Source organism: Aethalodelphis obliquidens, unplaced genomic scaffold, assembly GCF_003676395.1.
Source record: "Aethalodelphis obliquidens isolate GAN/ISIS:26980383/991018 unplaced genomic scaffold, ASM367639v1 scaffold50, whole genome shotgun sequence".
Taxonomy (NCBI): domain Eukaryota; kingdom Metazoa; phylum Chordata; class Mammalia; order Artiodactyla; family Delphinidae; genus Aethalodelphis; species Aethalodelphis obliquidens.
In genome coordinates, this window is record NW_020837994.1 from 711,642 (window position 1) to 732,831 (window position 21,190).

At 58.0% G+C, this 21,190-nt stretch overlaps 1 protein-coding gene across 2 annotated transcripts in view; it reads left to right on the forward strand.

The window, feature by feature from the left end:
- Positions 1-2,736: 2,736 nt before the first annotated feature.
- The window catches only part of ARHGEF17 (Rho guanine nucleotide exchange factor 17), a 58,109-nt gene continuing 39,655 nt past the window's right edge, over positions 2,737-21,190 (forward strand). For both annotated transcript variants that reach the window (XM_027083323.1, XM_027083324.1), the window contains exon 1: positions 2,737-6,381. In XM_027083323.1, the coding sequence (XP_026939124.1) occupies positions 3,178-6,381 (3,204 nt within the window). In that variant the 5' untranslated portion in view covers positions 2,737-3,177. The remainder of the gene's footprint in view (positions 6,382-21,190) is intronic.

Below are 21,190 nucleotides of genomic sequence, written 5' to 3' on the forward strand. Positions count from 1 at the left end.
TCCAATTCTGTGCACTTGAGGCCTAATTATACAGGAAAGGGGACCATCTCGGGTCAATTCTGTTTGACTTTGGAACGGAGTTAGGAGCCAGACTCCCCCTAAGACAGCTCCTGTCCAGAGCTCATTGCTTCTTGGAGTCCCCTCACTCCTCATCTTTCTCCCTGGTAAGTGCCTGAGGCCCATCATTGGCATTGACTGTGACCATCACAATCTTTCTATCTTCATTTCCCCAAGGGATTCTACAGCCCTGATATTGCTGGGTCACCACAACTCACTGGGTAGATGGGTTATTGTTTTCATTCCCCTTTCACAGGTGAGGAGCCTGAGGCCCAAAGGGAAAGAGCAACATGCTGAGGGCCACCTGTCACGTCTGTGAGGGTGCCTGCACTGGGCCCGGCTTAGTGTTGCTGTCCGCCCTGGCACCCAGTGCTTCCAGACCCCTTCTAGATGAATATTCTGAGGGTTAAAAACACCCAGGCCCTCTCTGTGCCTGGAAGATGACTTTGTCTCATCCTGAATCAGAAGGGGCTGGTGCGGGGAGCACTCATGACATCTGTAAGCAGCCAGGCCGATCTCTGATTGGGTGAGCTTCCCATTGGGTGGAGGCCCAGCGTAGCTCCTTAAACACCCTCCCTCCCCACCAAGGGGATTCCTGGTCCAAAGGCCCTGAGGAGCCCACCTCAAGGCCAAACTGCAGGGCGCTGGGAGCCTGTGACCTGTCTCTGCTCCTCTCCACCAGCTTCCCCATCTGTGATTTGGGAATAAAAACCTCTATCCTCCCAGCAGTGACGTGAAGACAGAAAATGACCAGGTGTGACAGAGCTTGGAAAATTACCAATTTCAGATGGCAAGGGCCATCACTATTATTGGAGGGGGGCAGTGACTTCCAGGATGAGGGTCCCCCCCACCATACCAAAACAACCTAGAAGAGACAAGAGTCTGATTGCAAATAGAGTCAGAGAGAGGCACCCTTGGGGAAACCTAAATCCACTCCATACTTTTCAGATGAGGCAGCTGAGGCCCAGGGAAGTGCAGGTATTTACCCAAGGTCACACAGCAAGGAAAGGGCAGAGAGACAATAGGCCAGACAGAGCTTTCTTCCTTGCTATCAATTTCCCATTGAAGAGTGAGCGATACGCTGGCCCCTTTGAGACAGAGAGGAGGTAAGGTTGAGTTGAGGGACTTATTGGAGGCTGGTCTCAACTCAAAGAGGAAGAGCTTTCTCCCTACAGTTATTTCCCACAACCCAAGGGGAGCAGCAAGCAGGGCCCTGGGGTTCTCGCTGAGTCCTCCGTGTCTCATGCGGTAGTCAGGCAATCCCTGAGTGTCTACCTTCCTGCCCTACGCCCAGCCCTGCCTATTCATCTGGACCGGGGCCTCCTGCTTCCAGGGCCTCCTAGCTAATGCGGCTCACCCACAGTCCTCTTGGGCTAAGGGTAACATGAGTGTCCGCTGTTCCTGGGGAGGCTGATCCCAGGCCCAGGGAGGAGGAGGATACTGCTGGGGGCTCATCAGGGATATGGAACCAGCACAGGCTGTCTGGAGAAGCATGGTGTTTGAAGCTCCTGAAATCTGAATTTGAGTCATACCAGGAGCTGCCATTTCCTGACTTTGACACTGGTCAAAGTTCTTCTTCATGACCCACAGAGAAGGGGCAGTAAGATCTCCCTCCAAGGGTGGTGTGAAGCAGTAGAAGCCACCCACACCTTGCCTGACAGGAGGGCGGATGGGAGGTAGGAGTGTAGGTTCGGCAGTGGTAAATCGAGGGCGTTCCCATCAAAGCGCCTTTTGTGTGTGAAGTCGAAGGAAGGGCAGTGCACTTTGTGAAGGGAATAGGTTTGAAACGGCTCCTGAAGGGACTAGTTAACGACTAGAAGGAAGTAAAGGAAGTGAAGTCTTCCCAACTCTCCGGGTTTTTTTTTTGGTGGCGGGTGCAGCTTTAGTCGTCCAAGGCTCCACGGGGGTGGGCGAATCCGGCCGGTAGACGGCGCTAGAGCCGCGTACCCCAGAGAGCTGGAGAAGGAGGGGGCGGGGTACAAGGCGCGCGGCTGGAAACGTGGGGGCGTGGTCACAAAGGGTGGGGGCCCCTGGAGCGGCTTGGGGAGGGTGGGGGGACAGTCAGAGCTGGACTGGCCGGAGAGGTGGGAGGGGCGGGGCGTTTGAGGGCGCCAGGGGCTGGACCCGGTCGCAGTTACAGCGGGATTCGCAGCGAAGGACCTGGTAGGAGGCGTGGCCTGGGCGGGGTGAAGGGGCGGGACAGGGAGCTGCAAGCGCCCGGGTTGGTCTGCGGCGCGCACCGCTCCCCCTGGAGGCGAGTCTCTCAGCTGGGAGAGTGTTTCTGCTTTTACCTGAGTGTCGGTGTTGTGTACGAGAGTTTGTGGGTCCGAGGTTGCCATGTTGGGGTCCCTTGGGCAGGAGGCGTTTCCGCCCGAATGCAGAGGGTGCGCCACCCCGACTATACGCCTGCGGAGCCGACCACACTCAGAGTTTGCGTGTTGCAGCGAGTGCTGGGGGGATGGGGGTCAGCTCTGCCCGCTGAGCTCCCGAGGGGCTCATCTGGAGGGTCGCTTCAGTCAGCCTGTGCTCAAGCAGTCTTATTTCTCCTTCCGCTCCTCCCCGATTCCCTCCCCTCTCCCTCACTCCCGATTCCCAGACTAGAGCGCGCCGGGAGCCCACCCCCTCTTTTGGGCGCGAGGCCCCGCCCCCCACCCCCTTTCCTCCGCCAGAAAGTTTATTTGCAACAAAAGGGAGCGAGGAGCAGGCAGCCTAGAGGGAGGAAGCGGGAGCCGGAGCGGGAGCGCGAGGGGAGGCAGGCAGGCCGGCTGGCGGGCGGGCGCAGAGCGGAGGAACGGAGCGCTGGGATCCAGCCAGTACCGGGTCGGGCCGCGATGCTCCGGGTCGCACCGGGCGAGGCGGGGGCTGGGCCCGGGAGTCGACTCTGAGGCGGGAGGGGTCGCGCGGGATGGAGCCGATGCGGCCCGCTGGCGCAGAAACTTGAGCCGCAGCAGATAAACCTGTGCTCCGGTCCCTGCACCCTTTCCCCGCTAACCGCCTCGCACTGCGGCTGCGGGACCCAGGCCTTCGGACGCCGGCCGCTGCGCTCCTTTGGGGCGGGGGCGCAGGGGGGGTTGGCCGCGGCTCCCCGAGGCCAGCCCCCCCAGAGTGAGTGCCGCCACCATGGCGGACGGGGCGCCCCGGCCCCAGCTTTATCGCAGCGTCTCGTTCAAGCTGCTGGAGCGCTGGAGCGGCGGGCCAGGGCCGAGGGAGGAGGCAACGGACGCCTCCGGGCTGCGGCGCCGCGCCTCGTGCCGGCCGGTCTCGGACGTCGCGGGCCAGCCCTCCCGGCGCGTGTCCAAGCTGGCGTCTGGGCCCCCGGCCGCCCCCGCGCAGCCGCGCCCGCTCCGTAGCCTCTCGCCGTCGGTGCGCCAGCTCTCCAGGCGCTTCGACGCGCAGCATCTGGACGACAACGCCACTGGGGCCCGAGACGGGGGCGTTTCCCCCGGGGCCGCGGAAGAAGCGGCGGAGGGAGCCGCGCGCGGGGCCTGGCCCAGCGTCACCGAGATGCGCAAGCTCTTTGGTGGCCCTGGATCCAGGCGGCCCAGTGCCGACTCTGAGGCTTCGGGGACGCCCAGCCCCGACGGTGCCGCGTGGGAGCCCACGACCCGGGAACCCCGGCAGCCACCGACGCCACCTCCTCGGACGTGCTTCCCCCTGGCGGGCCTGCGTTCGGCGCGGCCGCTGCCGGGCCCAGGGACCGAGGGGAGGAGGCGGCGGCAGCAGCAGCAGCAGCAACAGGAGAGAGCGCAGCGTCCGGCGGATGGTTTACATTCTTGGCATAGCTTCTCCCAACCGCAGGCCTGGGCCCGGGCCTCCCGCTCCTCCTCCTCCTCCATCGTTTCCTCCTATCGTGTCAGCAGCAGTCGGACTGCCAGCTCCAGCGAGGAGGAAGAGGAGGGCCCGCCGCCGCCGCAGCCCGGGGCGCAGAGTCCGGCCTACCACGGCGGCCACTCCTCAGGTAGTGACGAGGACCAAGACGGTGAGGGCGGCCACTGCTGGGGAGGGAGGCCGGGGCCCAGGCCTAGAAGCTCCCTCTTGGATAAGGACTGTAGGCCAGACAGTTATGGGTTAAATCTGGGCAGCATGGACTCGGCAAGGGGAGCCAGGAGCCCCGATCCCCCAACATCTCCAAGAGCCCCTAGGGAGGAAGGACCCCAGGAGTGGGGTACTGGCTCTCCTCCTTGTGGACCAGGTCCCCAAGAAGGACTTCGGTCCTTGTCAGACACTGTGGGGGGAACTTTCCGCGTGGCCAAGGTGAGCTTTCCCACGTACCTGGCCAGCCCAGCAGGCTCCCGTGGTAGCAGCCGTTATTCCAGCACAGAAACTCTCAAAGAAGAGGACCTGTGGGCTAGCCGGAGCTCTGGGAGCTGGGGCGTGTATCGCTCCCCTAGCTTTGGAGCTGGGGAAGGGCTTCTAAGGCCCCAGGCTCGAACCCGCACCAAGGGACCTGTGGGCACCACGAGAGCGTTGAGGGATGGAGGATTGGAGCTGGACAAGAGCCGGCAACGGAAGTCCTTGTCGAATCCAGATATTGCCTCAGAGACCCTGACGCTACTCAGTTTCCTGCGTTCAGACCTTTCAGAGCTGAGGGTCCGAAAGCCTGGTGGGCGACATGAGGACCTTGGGAGCGGCCCTTTAGATGGCAGAGATTCGCCATCAGCAGGTGGCTCTGTAGGGCAACTTGAGCCCATGCCCTCCCCAGCCCCAGCATCATCTGGCACCCGCCCCACACTGAAGGACTTGACGGCCACCCTTCGAAGGGCAAAGTCATTTACCTGCTCTGAGAAGCCTATGGCCCGCCGCCTACTCCGCACCAGTGCCCTGAAGCCCAGCTCATCTGAACTCCTGCTGGCAGGCCCAGGTGCCGAGGAGGATCCACTGCCCCTCGTCGTCCAGGATCAGTATGTTCAAGAGGCCCGTCAGGTTTTTGAGAAGATCCAGCGCATGGGTGCCCAGGAGGATGATGGAAGTGATGTCCTCCCTGGAAGTCCTGACTGGGCAGGAGACGTGATCCGAGGGCAGCGGTCCCAGGAAGAGCTCTCCGGCCCTGAGTCTAGTCTGACAGATGAGGGCATTGGGGCAGACCCTGAGCCTCCTGTTTCAGCATTTTGCAGCCTGGATACCGCAGGGGTGTGGCGACCCCTTTCCTCATCCTCAGCCCAGACCAACCACCATGGCCCTGGGGCTGAAGACAGTCTGGGAGGGTGGGCCCTGGTGTCCTCTGATACCCCTCCCACACCAGGTGCCCTCCGCCGGAGACGCAAAGCCCCGCCTTCGGGCCCTGGTGGGACTGAACTGAGCAATGGGGAGGCAGGTGAGGCCTACCGATCTCTGAGTGACCCAATTCCACAGCGCCACCGGGCTGCCCCCTCTGAGGAGCCCTCTGGGTTCTCCGTGGATAGCAACCTCCTGGGCTCGCTGAGCCCCAAGACAGGGCTTCCGGCAGCCCCAGCTGTGGACGAGGGCTTGACCAGCGGCCACAGTGACTGGTCTGTGGGCAGTGAAGAGAGCAAAGGATATCAAGAGGTTATTCAGAGCATTGTTCAGGGCCCTGGTGCCTTAGGGTGTGTGGTCGATGACAGGGCTGCTGGCAAAGCCCCCAAGAAGAAATCTCTGAGTGACCCCAGCCGCCGTGGGGAGCTGGCTGGGCCTGGATTCGAGGGCCCTGGAGGGGAGCCCATCAGAGAGGTCGAGCCCATGCTGCCTCCGGCCAGCAGTGAGCCCATCCTCACAGAGCGGCGGGCAGAACCAGAAGAGCCCAGTCCTGCCAGGGGCCGGGCACAGTCTGAGATGGCCCTACCTGAGGCCCCGCCTGCTTCCTCCACTGCCCACCGTGACTTCCACCTTGACCCCAAACTGGCTGATGTTCTGTCCCCACGGCTCATGCGCCGTGGTTCCAAGAAGCGCCCAGCTCGGAGCAGTCATCAGGAGCTACCGAGAGAGGAGGGCATTCAGGACCAGGCTGGCAGCCTGTCTCGGGCCCGACCCTCCTCCAAACATGTTCGTCATGCCAGTGTGCCCTCCACCTTCACGCCTATCATGGTGCCTGAGCCACCGACTTCCGTTGGCCCCCCCGTGGCTGTACCAGAGCCCATGGGCTTCCCTGCCCAAGCCCACCCCACGTTGCAGGCACCATCTCTTGAGGACGTCACTAAGCAGTACGTGCTGACCCTCCACTCCAGTGAGGTCCCTGCCCCAGTGCCAGTGGATATGCCCTGCTTGACTCCGATTGCACCGCCCTCTGCCGAGGCCAAGCCCCCTGAGACGGTCCGGGCTCCAGATGAGCCTGCTCCAGCCAGCAAGTGCTGCAGCAAGCCACAAGTGGTGAGTCTTTGTGGGGGGCCTTTGGGGTGGGGACGAAGGAGGGCCAGGGACAGTGACTTATGCAGGAGTCTCTTGAGTGTGCTCACTGGGCAGGTGCCCAGGTCTGAGGGAGATTCTCTGGTTCTGGAAGTGCCCAGGCAGTTTTAAGAGTGTTACTGACACAAGGCTCCTGTCTTCTCAGGCCCCAGAGGCTTCAGGCTTCTGCTGGTACTAATGTCAGAGGTTCTTATCTGCTCTAAGGTATTCTGGGTGATAATTACAAAGGGTTCTAATCAGGTCCTTTAGATGTTTTTCAGGGGCTGGTTTTAAAGATTCCTATCTGGTTCTTTGTTATCAATACATAAGGAGATGTGAGGGTGATGGAACTTTCTCAAAAACCTTGCTGCCTTATTGGCCAAACCCCTTGTAGGATGTTTGGCTCAGGGGCCCACAGTTGACTTGGGTTTGCCATTACTAATGTGGCTTTCCCATGTCAGATGAAAATCTGGGTCTGAGCCTGGGCCTGGGAGAATTGGAGAGGTACAAGGCGTTACTTTATGCAGTAGTGGAGAGGGCTCCATAAAGTACATTGGCAGCCCTGGCTATTCTATGTGACTCAGTCTCCCCATCTGTAAAATCAGAGGGGTTGTGGACAAGGTGGTGCCTCTATCTCCTTCCAGCTGTGCTGTACAGATTTGTGGGGAGTCCATGGGTTGGAATTGGGACACTCTTTGGGCCTGAAATCTGCTAAAGCCTCCTCCAGTTAGAATGGGTACCTCTGAGGGAGGGCAGGGTCAGGGAGGAGCTGCTGAAGTTCAGCAAAGAGGGGCCTTGAGAGAGGTTGGGAGTGGTTCTGGCCCCCACAGGCAAGGCTGCCTCTCTGGGTCAGGATGGGGGCGCTGGTCCCCCATCCTGCCGGCTTGCATCTTCTCCCCACCCCACCCCTTTCCTGGTGACTCTGAGATGCTTCCTCCTTCCCCTGTCAGACCCCAGGCCCCGGGGGACTCGCTCTCGGGGAGAGGCTCTCGGCCTCCACTTCTTCCTTCTGGCTTCAGCTGTCCCTGGAGTTTGGGCTGTGGGTTCAGATGGGTTCTCGGCAGTGTGGTGCCGTGGCATCCCAGCTGGAAGCTAGATTCGAGGCTCTGGATTTTGGGCTTAGAGTGGAGATGGCCTGGGGTTATTTCAGCCGTGGCCTGTGCTCCCACTGTGTTCCCTGCCAGAGTGAGGTGCCTGGAAACCCTAAACCCTGGACTACTTTGGTTACTGCCGGTTCTCAGTGCCCTCACGGCCCCTCTAAACTCTCTCTCTCTTTGTTTCTCTCTGCTGTCTCTAGTTCCCCGGTCCTGGCTCTGGTGTCTCTCACAGAGGCTGCAGAGTCAGTAGGCAGGGAGTGGGGAGAGGGGACATTTTGGACCTGTCCTTCTTTCTGAGAGCCTGGTAGGGCGGCTCAGGTGCCCCTAACTCCAGTGCCAGTTGTCTTTGGAATGTCAGGGTGGGGGAGGGTGACAGCAGGGGCAGCTCCTGCCAGGGGCCCCATCCCCAGGTGCTTTTCCCTTATAATTATCTCCTCTGGGAGAGAGCAGGGGTGAACCAAGGGACTCGGGGAGACTGGGGGGAGGGGGACTGTTCCTAAGAAGCGGCATTGAGACCCAGAGAGGAGGTGGGAGTTTTTGCAGAATTGGCTCCTGGTCTACTCACCATATTGTCTCCACGTCCCACGTGATCCTCAGGGATCATGTGGAACAGGGATCTCAGCCCTGCCACCCCAGCTGCCCCTAGGGGTTGTGAGGTGGGACATACCTGCCCATAACACAGGTTTCTCCCTGCCCTCAGTGGAGGCTCTCTCCAGCCTCCAAGCCTTTGCTCGCTCCAGTCCTCCTATCTGTCCAGGCCCAGCTCGCTATCCCCTCTTACCCCTTAGGGGAGAGAACTGGTGAGTCTGTCATTGGAAGAACAGGGTCTGAGCCCTGGCTCCAGATCCTTGTGTGGCCTAGGGTCAGTCACATCCCTGCTTTATGCCTCACCTTCCCCTTCTGCAAAATGAGGTTAATGGTCTCTGCCTGGCAGGCTTGTGTACTGTGAGTGGGTGGTGTGATCATGCCCTCCCTGGGGGCAGGAGAGGGAAAAAAACAGGGTCCACTGCCTCAGCTGCTTCTCAGGGAGCAGCCTTGGCCCCTCCTCCCTGCCCCCTACTGATTTCTGAGCACAGGGCTGGGCATTCTGGGCCTCAGTATAACCTGGTGGACTTCAGTCAGCTCAGAAGAGATTCCCCATCCCCTAATTCCCCACCCACTCATAAAGCCTGGAAGTTCCTCCTTCTGCTAGCCTGAATCCCTCCTGCTGTCTGTCCCTTTCTTTCTGGCTCCAGGAGGATGGGGAGCAGCTGTCCAGCCCTCCTTCTGGCCTTCCCGGAGGAGACAGTGTTCCCTTGTTTCGGGCCCAGGGCTCCAGTCACGCTCCCTGGCCTGTGGGTGGAGATGGTGTGGTGTGGGCTCCAGAATAAGAAGGGAAGAGTCTGTCACGCTTTGCTGATGAGGCAGAAGCCAGTGTGAGCCCAGCCAGGGGGCTGGCAGGAAAGGCCCCGGGGACAGAGGGAGTCCCTGACCCACCCCTGGGCTGCAGGAAGTCCCTCAAAGTCAGGTCTCTCCCACCCCAAAATCTGTATTTGCACTCTGTGTGGTGCTGCCTCTCTGTTGGGAGCAGGAAGCCTGGTTCCAGACCTGGCTTAGCCTCTGACTTGCCCTGAGATCTGGACAGAGTCATCTTGGGCCTCGGTTTTCCCATCTGTACAGTGGGTGGTCTTTGCCTGGTCATTGAAGCTCTGTAGCAGAGACTCAGCCTGCAGGGTGGTCAAGGGAAACAGGAGGAGTCGGGGTATGGCCAGAAGGGAGAGAAAGGCAGCTCTATGCATCAGCTGTAAGAACCTAGGAGCCCAGGGAATGAGGGATAACTCATGGTTGCTTTCCATGAACGGATGTGCTAGGGGGAGGAGACCCAGTTGTGGAGCCTCCCTGCCCTGCTCCCTCCCACAGCCCTTGTCATTTCCACTTAGGCCCACGGTGGCCTGGATGATCAGCGACTCTTCATCCCAAGGCTTCCCATCCTGCCCTAAAGTACAGTCTCATGATCTAACCTTCTGCCCTCAGGTACCTGATACCCGTTTGACAGAAGTGACAACTCTAGTCCAGAAATAGGAAGTGACTTAAGTCTCAGAATCAGATGGATGGACTCAGAGAACTTTAGCATATTGAAATAGCAGTAAGAGTGGCTAACATTTATTAAGTGCTTACTATATGCCAGACACTCTGAATGTTTCATTCTTCAAAAATGAAAGCTATGGGCTTCCCTGGTAGCGCAGTGGTTGAGAGTCCGCCTGCCGATGCAGGGGACATGGGTTCGTGCCCCGGTCCGGGAAGATCCCACATGCCGCGGAGCGGCTAGGCCTGTGAGCCATGGCCGCTGAGCCTGCGCGTCCAGAGCCTGTGCTCTGCAACGGGAGAGGCCACAACAGTGAGAGGCCTGTGTACTGCAAAAAAAAAAAGAAAGCTGTGAGAATCTCACAAGACTGAATTCTTAGAACTGCAGACTCAGATTCCCACTGAATCCTAGAATGTCATTGTTTTAGAGGCGAAGAGGCCCGAAGGGTCCCTGTTTCTTGGTGGAATTGGCCTACCATCTGAGTAATGGGGCAGGGGCAGGGGGCATTGGGGGCATCACCTGCACACCCCTGTCTGAACACTTTCATGGTAGTTATTTAATTCACTGGAGCCCATGTTTGCGGTGGGAAGAACTTCAAGACTCAGAAAGGAGAATGCCGACTTTAAGGTCCCATAGTGTGGCAGGGCACAGCGAGGTCCATGCACCACCCCCTGCCCCCAGCAGACATGGCCCCCATCCCCAGCTTGCCCAGCCAGCTCCCTGCCTTGCAGAGGAACGCCAGGCTGCAGCTCTTTGTCACCTTTCTTCACTCTGTCTCCTTGGCAGGGAACCCACAGGGGTGGGGATTCTCTCCTTTCCCTCCTTGGCTCTTTGCTATGATTTTTCCATGGAAACTGGTTCTGGGAGAGGAGGCGATTAGGACATTTGGAATTATGAGTGGTACCAAATATCTATAATTAAATGTCTTGTCACCAGCAGGAGGAGGGTGGGAGGGGGAGGACAGGCACAGGGCTGTCCCTTTCCTCTGTTTATTCCCTGCCCCCACCCACTCCTTCCTAAGCGCCCTGGGCTACTGGGGGAGTGTGGCCCAGGAATGGGTTGTCCTCCCCTCACCACAGGGAAGAGTTGGGGGACGGACCAGAGTTGAGCCTGACATTTTCCAGCCCCACATTTCCAGGACCAGCTGGGTTTGGGAGGCTGGGAGACTGCTGCTAATCCTGTCCCCAGGGGGCTCCCAGTGTAGGAACTTGCCCCTCCTGCTTCCTTCCCGCCCATCTGTGATCTTTCAGGCTACACATGCTGCCCCGCAGTGGGGTGGAGGCATCCCCAGGCTGCCTGGGGAGCCGAAACACTCAAGAGAATTCAGGATCTAGTAGCAGCCTGGAAGGGGCTGTAGGATGTTGAGGGAGTGGCCTGGGGGCTGGCAGGAGAGGCTTCCTGAAGGAGCCTCTGTCTGGAGCTTGGCTTTGAAAACTGGGAGAATTTGAACATCCAGGGAAGAGAGGGAGGGGTTCTAGGAGGAGAGCATAGCATGGGCAGAGGCTGGTAGGTGGGAAAGAATATGTTAAGTTGTGTGCCCTAGGAGTTTGTTTCAGAGACTTGGGTGAGCCTTGATAAGGCAATGCATTCGTCCATTTAGCAAATACTTACTGAACCCCTAGACACTCAGGCACTCTCCGAGACCCTGGGATACAACAGCAAGCAAAACAAAGGCCTGACCTCATGGAGCTTCCAGACTAGTGAGGAGACCTATCTGTAAATGGATACATTGTGCTACAGGGAGAGATGGGGGCTGGGGAACAAAAGAACCCAGGATAAGGGACTAGAGAATGACAGGGAGGGGTACTCTGTTAGATTAAGAGATCTGAGAAAGTCTCTCTGAGGACGTGAGATTGGACCAGAGGCCTGGAGGGAGCAAGACAGGTGGCTATCTGGGAGGTGAAGAGAGGAACAGCAAGTGCAAAGGCCTTGAGGTAGAAGTCAAGAGGACTCTGTGGATGGAGTTAAGTAGGCGATGAGGTCAGAATTAAGGGAGGGTGGAAGTGGGTTGGGGCCAGATGAGGTAGATTTCGCAGACCAATAGGAGGTCTCCCGTGTTTACTTGAGGTGAGTTGGGGCAGGCACTGTTGCAAGGTTCTGAGTAGAGCAGTGACCTAATCTGACTTAGGCTTTCACAAGTCTGCTCGGGCTACTCTGTGGGGGTAGATTGCAGAGGCCATGGCGGGGGGCGCGGGTGGATCAGGGAGGCTGATCAGGAGGCCACTGGAATAATCTGGACAAGAGATGATGGTGGCTTGGGCTGGGGCAGAGGCAGTAGGGTGGTGGGTTTCTGCTGCAGCCCAGAGGGCTTTGTGAGGGCCTGGACTCCAGCATTCAAGGTGAACAAAGAGCTACTCCAGCTCCTATGCCTGGGCAGTGTGTGAGGGGTCACTGAGAGTGAGGAGGGGAGATTGACAAAACCCCCAGGGTAGACTGGAGCTTTACACTGCACTAGCTGCCCCCTGTAGACCTCTGTTGGTGTGACTCAAAGGCTAGGAGGATGGAGGTTCCCAGGGCCCCAGTGAGGCAAGTGACAGTGCCTTATCCCACTGGTGTCTTCTCCACAGCCACTATGACACCTGTCAGCTGCAGCTTGCATGTTACCTGAGACAGGGAGTTCTCACACCACCCAAAGGCAGCCCTGTCCCTCCCATCTGGTCCTCTAGCTAGGTGGGCATCCCAGTATACGGATGAAGCAGGCCCAGAGCGGACAGAGGCTTACCCAAGGCCCTATGTCTCAAGTATGGAATTTGGCCCAAGGTGTCCTGACTCCTAGGCCATACATTGTCCCCGCAGAGTTCCCACTGAGCAGAGTTGGCAGGGTTGCTGGTAGTAGGGCGGGGGAAGGGGGAGCCTACGTTTCCCAGAAAGGCTCACAGCTCTGGCGTACTTATTGGGAAATGTGCCCAGGCAGCCTGGCGCCTTGCTGGCAGGCCCTGAAATGGGGGCCCTGGGTCCCTTGGGAAGCAGGAGCTTATTAGAGACATGCCCCCCCCCATGGGAGTTGATACTTCATGCAACTCCCCCGCCATTACCCACCCCCAGGCCTCTGAGGCATTCCAGGGGTGGACAGAGGCAGAGGAAGACTGCCAGGCTGCCACACTCTGAGCTGTGAGTGGGCCCCAGCCCATGACATGCAGGGGCCTAGGGCCCCAGCCAGGATATCTGATTCCCGCTCCAATAGCTATGGGGCTCACAAGGGATGACTTGGTATGACACATGGAGGTCTGCACTAGGGGTCAGGAGACGTCGGTTCCAGCCTTAGCCTCACCATTTTCCTGCTGTGTGGCCTTAAGTAAGACCCTTCCCCTCTCAGAGCCATGGATTCCTCCATGTTCTTGGGCACCAGGAAAAACCTCCTCTCCTGCTAGGAGAGGCAACAGCTGTCCTTAGTAGGATCCCAACTTGTAGAGTGAAGTGCCGGTGTGGGGCTCGCAGCCCCCTTAGGCCACTGAGGAGACTGAGGCTCAGAGTGGGGCTGGGACTCACCCAGGCCTGGCCCCCAGGGCCCTTTTCCCTACGACCAGCTGCTGCTCTGCACCCCTCCACACACATAGCGGGGGACCTCTCCCTGCACTTGTGAGCTGTGGGGCTCACTCTGGAGCCTGTGCACAGAAGTGTTGATGCTGCCGCTGCTGGGACGTTAACACTTGCTCTGGGGCTTGGGGAAGTCACGGGGCTCTGAGACACTCCCTGGACAGGGAGAGAGGAAGAGGGGAGTCTCCAGAGGTACCTGAGGTGGGAGGCACACGAGCTAATACCAGGGTCTAGGCTGGCAGATAGGTGGTGTATTAGTTTCCTATTGCTGCTGTAGCAAATTGTAATGCTTAGTGACTTAATACAAATGTCATCTTACAGTGCTGGAGGTCAGAAAAAATGGGTTTCACTGGGATAAAATTAAGGTGTTAGCAGGGCTGCGTTCCTTCTGGAGGTTTTAGGGGAAAACCCGTTTCCTTGCCTTTTCCAGGTCCGGTGGCTGCCGGCACTTCTTGGCCCCTGGCCCCTTCCTCCAGTCTCAAAGCCGGCAGTATAGCATCTTCAGATCTCTCTCTCACTCTAAACCAAACCTCCTGCCTCCCTTTTATAAGGACCCTTGTGATTACTCTAGGCCCACTTGAATCATCCAGGATAATCTTCCCATCTCAAAATCTTTACTCACATCTGCAAAGTCCTTTTTGCCACGTAGGATAACATATTCACAGGTGTATTAGGATGTGGACGTCTTTGGCGGCCATTATTCTGCCTGTGACAGGTGAGCAGAGGGGTCGGGCTGTCGACTCCTGGAAGCCAGAGCCCAGGGTAGATGCTGGCACAGGGTAGAGCTGGTGGACGCAGGCCCACTGCTTTTATCCTGCATTCATTTCTTTCCCTGATCATTTGTCATTTTTTCATTCATTCAGCAATTGTTGAGCCCCTTGATGGGCAATAGGGACACACAGGGAAAGCTTGGACATCATCCCTGCTTGTCAGGAGTTCTCAGCAAGGGTCTTAGCCTTCTGATGTGGGTGGGGTCCAGAGGGTGGCCGAGCCCTGCTCCGGTGGGAGAGGGACAGGAGAGCCAATGGGTCCCCTGTGGATGGGCTTGGCTTCTAGGGTGACTGGCTAAAAATTGGGATAAAGCAGCTCCCAAGAAGAGCAGTTGGCAGGAGAGTTTAGAGCCAGGGCAAAGAGAAAAGAGGGGGATCTAGGATGGGGGTGGGAATCACATCTCTGCTGGGCTGGCCCGGGCTGACTCGGGGCAGATGGCGAGGAACTCCCTATTCCCATGTGCTGGGAGCTCCATGTTGGGGATCGGCGACCCTGGTGCTGGGTTGGACCAGAGGGCCTGTCAGGTCCCTTCACGCCCTGAGGGGCCGAGGTGCTGCCCAGGAAGTGGGCAGTGCCGAGGTGCTGAAGGATGGCGCGTGGAGGGTAAGGAGCATGGTCCACGTCCCTTCTCTTCTCAGGCTGGCTTTGAGACCCAGGGCAACCATTTATGGACCCCTCTGAATCCATAAAATGGGCGCATTACCCCTTTACTCTGCCAAGGATTACTATCAAGATTAAATGAAATAATGCCAAGAGGGTTTCCTCAAGAAATGTTAGTTCCTCCCCCATGACTAAGATGCTAAGATGTGGGCTTCCCTGGTGGCGCAGTGGTTGGGGGTGCGCCTGCCGATGCAGGGGATGCGGGTTCGTGCCCCGGTCCAGGAGGATCCCACGTGCCGCGGAGCGGCTGGGCCCGTGAACCATGGCCGCTGAGCCTGCGCGTCCGGAGCCTGTGCTCCGCAACGGGAGAGGCCACAACAGTGAGAGGCCCGCGTACCGCCAAAAAAAAAAAAAAAAGATGCTAAGATGTTAGGATTCTAAGATTCTAAGAGAAATTGATTCCAAGTTGCTCAGATTCTCGTTCTCTCTTTCCAGCCATGAAGCAGGACAAAGCTCTGGACAGGAGGGCTGGTGGGGTCCTGGCTACATCTGTAGGGTTAGTGGCCCAGCAGCCTGGGCCTTTGGAGGTGGGCGGAGGGAGAGGGACTAGACAGTAAAGTGGAGCCAAATGCCCACTGACCTTGTTCCTCTCTCCAGCTCCCCCTCCCATTTTGTTACCACCAGCCCCATCCTGCGAGCAGAGCAGAGTCAAAGCCCCAGACCCACTGGAACTAGCCTGTGAAGTGGGTCTCAGTCCCCTCTGCTTACCATTCTGGGCTGAGAGCCCCTCTAAGGCAGGGAGTCTGCGGTCTGTGTGCCCTGGGCTTTGGGGTCAGACTGGTAAGGGTTGACCTCTCTGACCTGACTGACTCACAGCTGGGTGGTATCTGACAAGTCATTGCATCTCAGCCCTGAGCCTCAGTTTCCTGCTCTGCAAAGTGAGGATGATATGGAGTTACCCTGAGGGCCGAAGAGAATACTTACGGAACCCTCAGCCCATGACCCCAGGTCTGGAAGCTCTCAGAATTGTGGCCACTTTAAAGTGTGCGCTTTTGAGATTACTGGTTCAGAGTGTAGAATCTCATGGCTTCAAGATGAAGGAGTTTGAGGTTTTTTCCAGAAGGCTTCCTCTTAACTTGATTTTGTTCGTTCACTTGAGATCATTACTTCTTGGTTCTGAGATTCTGGGGCTGGGGAGAGGCGGGGCAGGTCCTGGGCCAATGGGAGGGCAGTTGGGGGACTGTGATGGTGGGGGCCAGGCGGAGGGAGCAAGCACCAGGTTGGTGTCTGTTTCCTGTTTATTGGTTCCCAGGGGGTGAGCAGGCCCTGCTCCCTAGCAGCATGGAGCAGAGGGAGGGAGGACTGGGGTCCTGGCTGCCAGCCAGCCCCATAGCCTGACCTCCTGGGACTGCTGAGACCCCTCCCCCAAGCCCCCTTGAACAAACATCCAGTCCTTTCCCAGGACAGGGCATTGGAGGTCAAGGAGCAGATGTGAAGGGAAGGGGCAGAAGGATGGGAAGGGACCCCCCCTCCCCCCCAAAAAATCCTACTGGCTCCATCTTTCTTGGCTGCCTGTGTCACTGAGGTCTTGCTCCTGGTTCCTCACTGCCCACCTCTGTCTCTCCTTGTCTCCCTGGGGTGGGTCCTGGTGGTGAGACGTCCAACTTCTTGGCAGGCCAGGAGGCAGGAGAAGGAAGAAGAGGGGCAGGGCCTTGAATGCCGTGATGGTCCACCCGAAAAGACCCTTAGAAACCAGCGTGTCTTCTAACCACCCCTCACCCCTTCATTATTCAGAGGGGAAATGAAGGCCCAGGGAGGGAAGAGGTCTCGCCCGAGGCCGCGCAGTAGTGGACCAGGCCCAGCAATCTGCCCGTGCACCTCAGAGCTGGGTTTAAGGGGCCACTGGGAGTTCTTGAGAGGGGAGGGGACATGGGTCACTCGGCATTTTAGAGAATTGGGCTGAGCCAGCCAGGAAAGAGAAGCCTCGATGTATGTCTGGGGCCAAGAGGACAGGAGGTCTCTTGTTGGACCAGACAACACAGGGAGGGACTGTGTGTACAGGAGCCAGGTCACACTGGCTCAAGTCCTAGTTAAACTGCCGCGGCTTTGTGCTGGGGGCGGTGGGGAGCCGTGGAAGATAAAGAGCTGAGGAGGAACAGTGCGCGGTGGGCACATGAAGAGAAGCAGCCTGAGCTTAGGGGAGCCACGTGATGGAGGGATGGAGGGAAAAGAACTTCCTAGGGAGATAATTTGTAGGTAAAATTTAGGCTCAGAGGCCCTATTCAAAACGGGGGTAGGGGGAGTAGGGCTGACCTCTCTTATTGGAGTTAGAGAATGAGGCAGTGGACAAGATGCAGGGTCATCTGAGTCATCCCCCTGCCTCCGGGCAGAACTTTCCTCTGCATTTCTGGAAGGAGGAGGGACCTCTGAGCCAGCTCAGGACCCTGCCTCTGTGCCCCATATGCTTTTTGTCTAACTTCCATTTCCTTCTGCTCCAGCGGAAGTGCCCTGCTTCTCAGTGGGGTCAGGGGTCACCAGAGAACAGCAGAGCTCCAGGCTGCACCCCCAATCCAGCCCTTCTGGGACCAGCCTGGGTAGGGAGCATGTGGGAGAGAGAAGGAGCAGGCCCATCCTGCCTGGCTGGCTATGACCCAAGGCACGGCACTTGGCCTCAGTTTCCACATCTGTACAGTGGGAGTCCCAGATGTGGCAGAGCCCAGGAGAGCTCTGGATTCTGCAGGTTCTCAGGAATTGGGGGAAGAGTGGTAGGTGGACAGGCAGGCAGCCTTGCTAGCAGTGCTCAGAGTAGTTTGTAATTAAAGACAAAGTATCCTCATAATATTTGTACCATAGACCCCAAGACAAGTGCTGTTGTGTGGCCCTGCAATCTTGGAGGCCTTCCTGGAGGAGAGTAAGGCAGAGGTTGTAGGGAGAGGAGTGATTCAGATTTGGGGCCTGCTCCTGAGCTTTGGTTTTCTCGTCAGAGGCCTAAGTATCCTTCTAGCTTCTTGCTGCTTCTGGGTCCTCCTCTCCCCTCCTGCCTGGACCAGAGCTTCCAGGCTTCTCCCCAAGGCCAGCGGGGGCGTTGCCTGGGGCGGGTGAGGAATTTCCGAGGGAACAGCTAAATTCAGCCCCGGCTAAAAATAGTCCTGGGCCTGGCCTGGCCCAGCAGCTGGAAGAGGAGGAGGGCAGGAGGGCAGGGTGAGCCGTTCCTCTGCCTGCCCCACCTCGTCACCTGGACCCTGGGCCTGGGCTGGGAGGGCCTCCTCCCTCCTCCACCTCTTTCCTCTACTCATAGCAGACCTTTCCATCACTGGGGGCGCCTTGCTTTCTTTTCTCCTCCTTCCTCTGTTGTTCACCCTGTCCTCCTCCCTGTCTTGTTCCTTCTGTCTCTTGTCTCCTCTGACCCCCTATATCTTTCGGCCTCCTACAGAGGCCAACGGAGGCCCCTGGCCAGAAACAGGCCTCAGGAAGAGGGCCCTGTATAGGGCGGTGTCTCCTCGGCATCCTCGCCTGAGTGTCAGGACCCCTCCGCTACGCAGGACTCAACAGCTATTTCAGCTCCTCTCTGCTTGTGGAGGTGGACAGATCTCAAGAAATCTGGGGTGTGGAGATGTGGGTGTGGCCTGCAGTTTACCCGGTGACCCAGTGCTTGGTTCTGGTCAGGTGACGTCACCTGTGCCAAGCCCTCTTGTTCCTGGCACACGGGCAGTGGACCTGGGGAGTTCCCAGGCTACTCTAAGCTCTTCCCACCACCCGTGCCCAGCCCTTTGTGGGCTCTGCCCTGGGCAATCACAGGCCCGAGCAACCAGGCAGATGAGCAAAGGGTACTTTCCAAGCCAGTAGCAATTGAGGGTGGGGGTGGGACCTAGACACTGAGGCCCAGAGAGGGTGAGGTGCCAAGTTCAGACAACTGAGCTCAGGAGGAGTGAGGTGGTATTGGAACCGAGGCCGGCCTCCCTCCAGGGTTGCAGGAGAGAACCTTGTCTAATGCAGAGAGAACAGGGAGGGAGCTGATGGAAAGTCCACAGCACCTGCGTGAATATAGTGCAGGAGGTGGAGAGTCACCAGTCACGGTAGCAAAGCTTGTAAGGCCCTTCCTGTGTGCCTGGCACTAGTCTGAGCCCTATGCACATGTTCACTCATTTAATCCTCGCAACCAGCCTTGGGGAGGGACTGTTTCCCTGTTTCACAGATGAGGAACCCGAGGCACAGCATGGTGAGGTAGTTTGCACAGGTTAGGAAAGCTAACCAAGAGTTGGAATCCAAGTGCAGACAGTCTGGTTCCAGAATCCATGAATGTTACTCAGGCTCCTGGATTTCAGGACTGCCGGGGTGAGGGGTGGTGCCATCACCAAGGTGGGCACGTAGGAGGAGAGAGTGGACATGGGGAGCCCGCAGGATTCACAGTCCACAGTCCTAGTCCCTGGAACTAGCACGTAGTAGTTGCTCAGTAAATATTAGTTGAGTGGCTCAGTTGAATAGGAGGTGCCCTTGGGGAGTGAGAGTAGGTGATGAGCAGACAGAGGGAATGTTTCCTCCCGTTGTGGACCCAGGGACCTTTCTCTTGGTGCTGGAGAGCTGCTGAGGTAGGTGCTGGGCTCTCGGCCGGTGGAGAAAGCTCTGGCCCAGGAGGTTGGAAGGGTGCTGAGCTGAGCCACAGGCAGGAAAAGGAGGGTTGGGGGCGGGGGTGCAGGCCAGGCAGTGCTGGCGCAGTCCCGCCTGCAGTATCTGGAAAGCAGATCTCTTGGGCCATGGCCGGCGTGACTCAAATGGAGACAAAAAATCCTTCCATATTTGGACAAAGAGCCCAGAGAGGCCCGGACCCACAGCCAGCCCAGACTGCCTCCCCCATCCCCGGCCTCCTGCCCTGTCTCCTTCTGGGCCCCTAGCCCTGAGCCCTGTTGCACGAGTTTAATTCTTGGTCGTCAGGCAGCACTGTGGCCCCCTCCCCTCAGTCATCAGGTCACCCTCTGTGTGGCCAGACCTGGGCCGTGGGCGCTGAGGAAGAAACAGCCAGTGTTGGTCTCTGAGCTCCAGCTGGAGATGCACAGGAGCCCTGGCAGAGCCTGCAGACTGGAGGAGGGACACAGCAAAACCAATTCCCATGCTGTGGGGCAAGTTGACTGTAGACTCCCATACACCCCAACAAGAGCAATGCCTGAGGTCCACAACAGGTAGGTGCGCGCACACACACACTCCCCAGCAGACTTCTATACTGACAGAGACATCTGGGCAGGTAATCAAAAGTGAGGACCTAGGGCTTCCCTGGTGGCGCAGGGGTTGAGAGTCTACCTGCCGATGCAGGGGACACGGGTTCGTGCCCCGGTCCGGGAAGATCCCACATGCCGCGGAGCGGCTGGGCCCGTGAGCCATGGCCGCTGAGCCTGCGCGTCCGGAGCCAATGGGAGAGGCCACAACAGTGAGAGGCCCGCGTACTGCAAAAAAAAAAAAAAAAAGTGAGGACCTAGCCTGAGAACCCCTCATACCTGGCCTGGAGCAAGGTTTAATGACAATGAAGTGGTAGTAGATATGGGCGGCCAGATGTCAACGGGTGATATAAGTGGCGTTATCCATCTGGGGAGATGTGAACAGAGCAGTTCCCCCCTGCACTGAAACCCCCGCGTGTCCAACATGGGGCTGGGCTGGGCAGCGGACACCAGAACCAGGTGACGGGGGAGAGGGCCTCAGCCTGCTTTCTGCCTGGAGCAGGACCTCACTGCCAGGGGGAAGCCTGGCAATTTGTCTGAGGACCGGGGTGCTCATTGTCGCTGGTGGAATAACTGAGCTGACTGCACAGCTGCCTCTAGCTTTTATAGTTAGCCCTGGGTAATTAACTCTGGGATCAGCCTGATAATGCATTTGGAGAGCTCAGGGTAACCTATAAAATTCAATTCCACTGCCATCCGCTAGTGCCTGTACGTGCAGGGTGAGCACGTGGGCTATAGGAGAAACAGGAAGGGGTTCCTGCCCTAGGAAGCCCCATCTGAGAACTGAGAATCAGAAGGAGGGTGAGGGAGGCTAATGTGGGGCAGTGGCTAGAGCCTTGGAGAACGAGCAAGGCCCTGGCAGACAGGAATGGGGCCAAGGGCCTTCAGGCAGAAAGAACCAGGAAGGCAGAGGCCTATGATGGAGAAGCTCTGGTGCGTCTAGGTTACCATGAAAGCTCCCTGGTTCTGAAGAAGTTGGGTGGTTCCTGGGGAGTCTGGAAGGCCAGCACTGAAAGTCTGGATTTGATCCCAGGGCAGTAATTTCCAAGCTTTTAAAAATAGTAGAACCCTTTCTTGTAGAGGAATCTTGACATTGAGCTATAAACTAGGTCAACTTGGAACCTTGTTGATTTAAGTGAAGGTGGGGGAGCGTGTCTGCCCCCTTGACCACATCTCCCCACCATGTACTTCCATGAAGCCACCTGAGACTCAGGCAGAGAATTTCTGTTTGGGGCAGAGGGGCCCTGGTGGAGGGTTTAGAGCTGGATAAGCCTTTCCCTTCAGTTTCTCTGCAGGCTCAGAAATTCAGCCAAAAAAGAAAAAAAAAGAAGTTCAGCCCAGCCAGCCTCCCTGGGCAGGGACAGACTCTGTTGGGGACCAGGTCTCCAGAGGGAGCCAGGCTGATGGAGCACCCTACCTTGGGGCTCCTATGAGCAAGCAGTGTCCCCACCAGGGGCCTCTAGCACTGGGCTGGGCCCCACGTGATGAGGAGGATGACCTGTCAGAATGGTGGG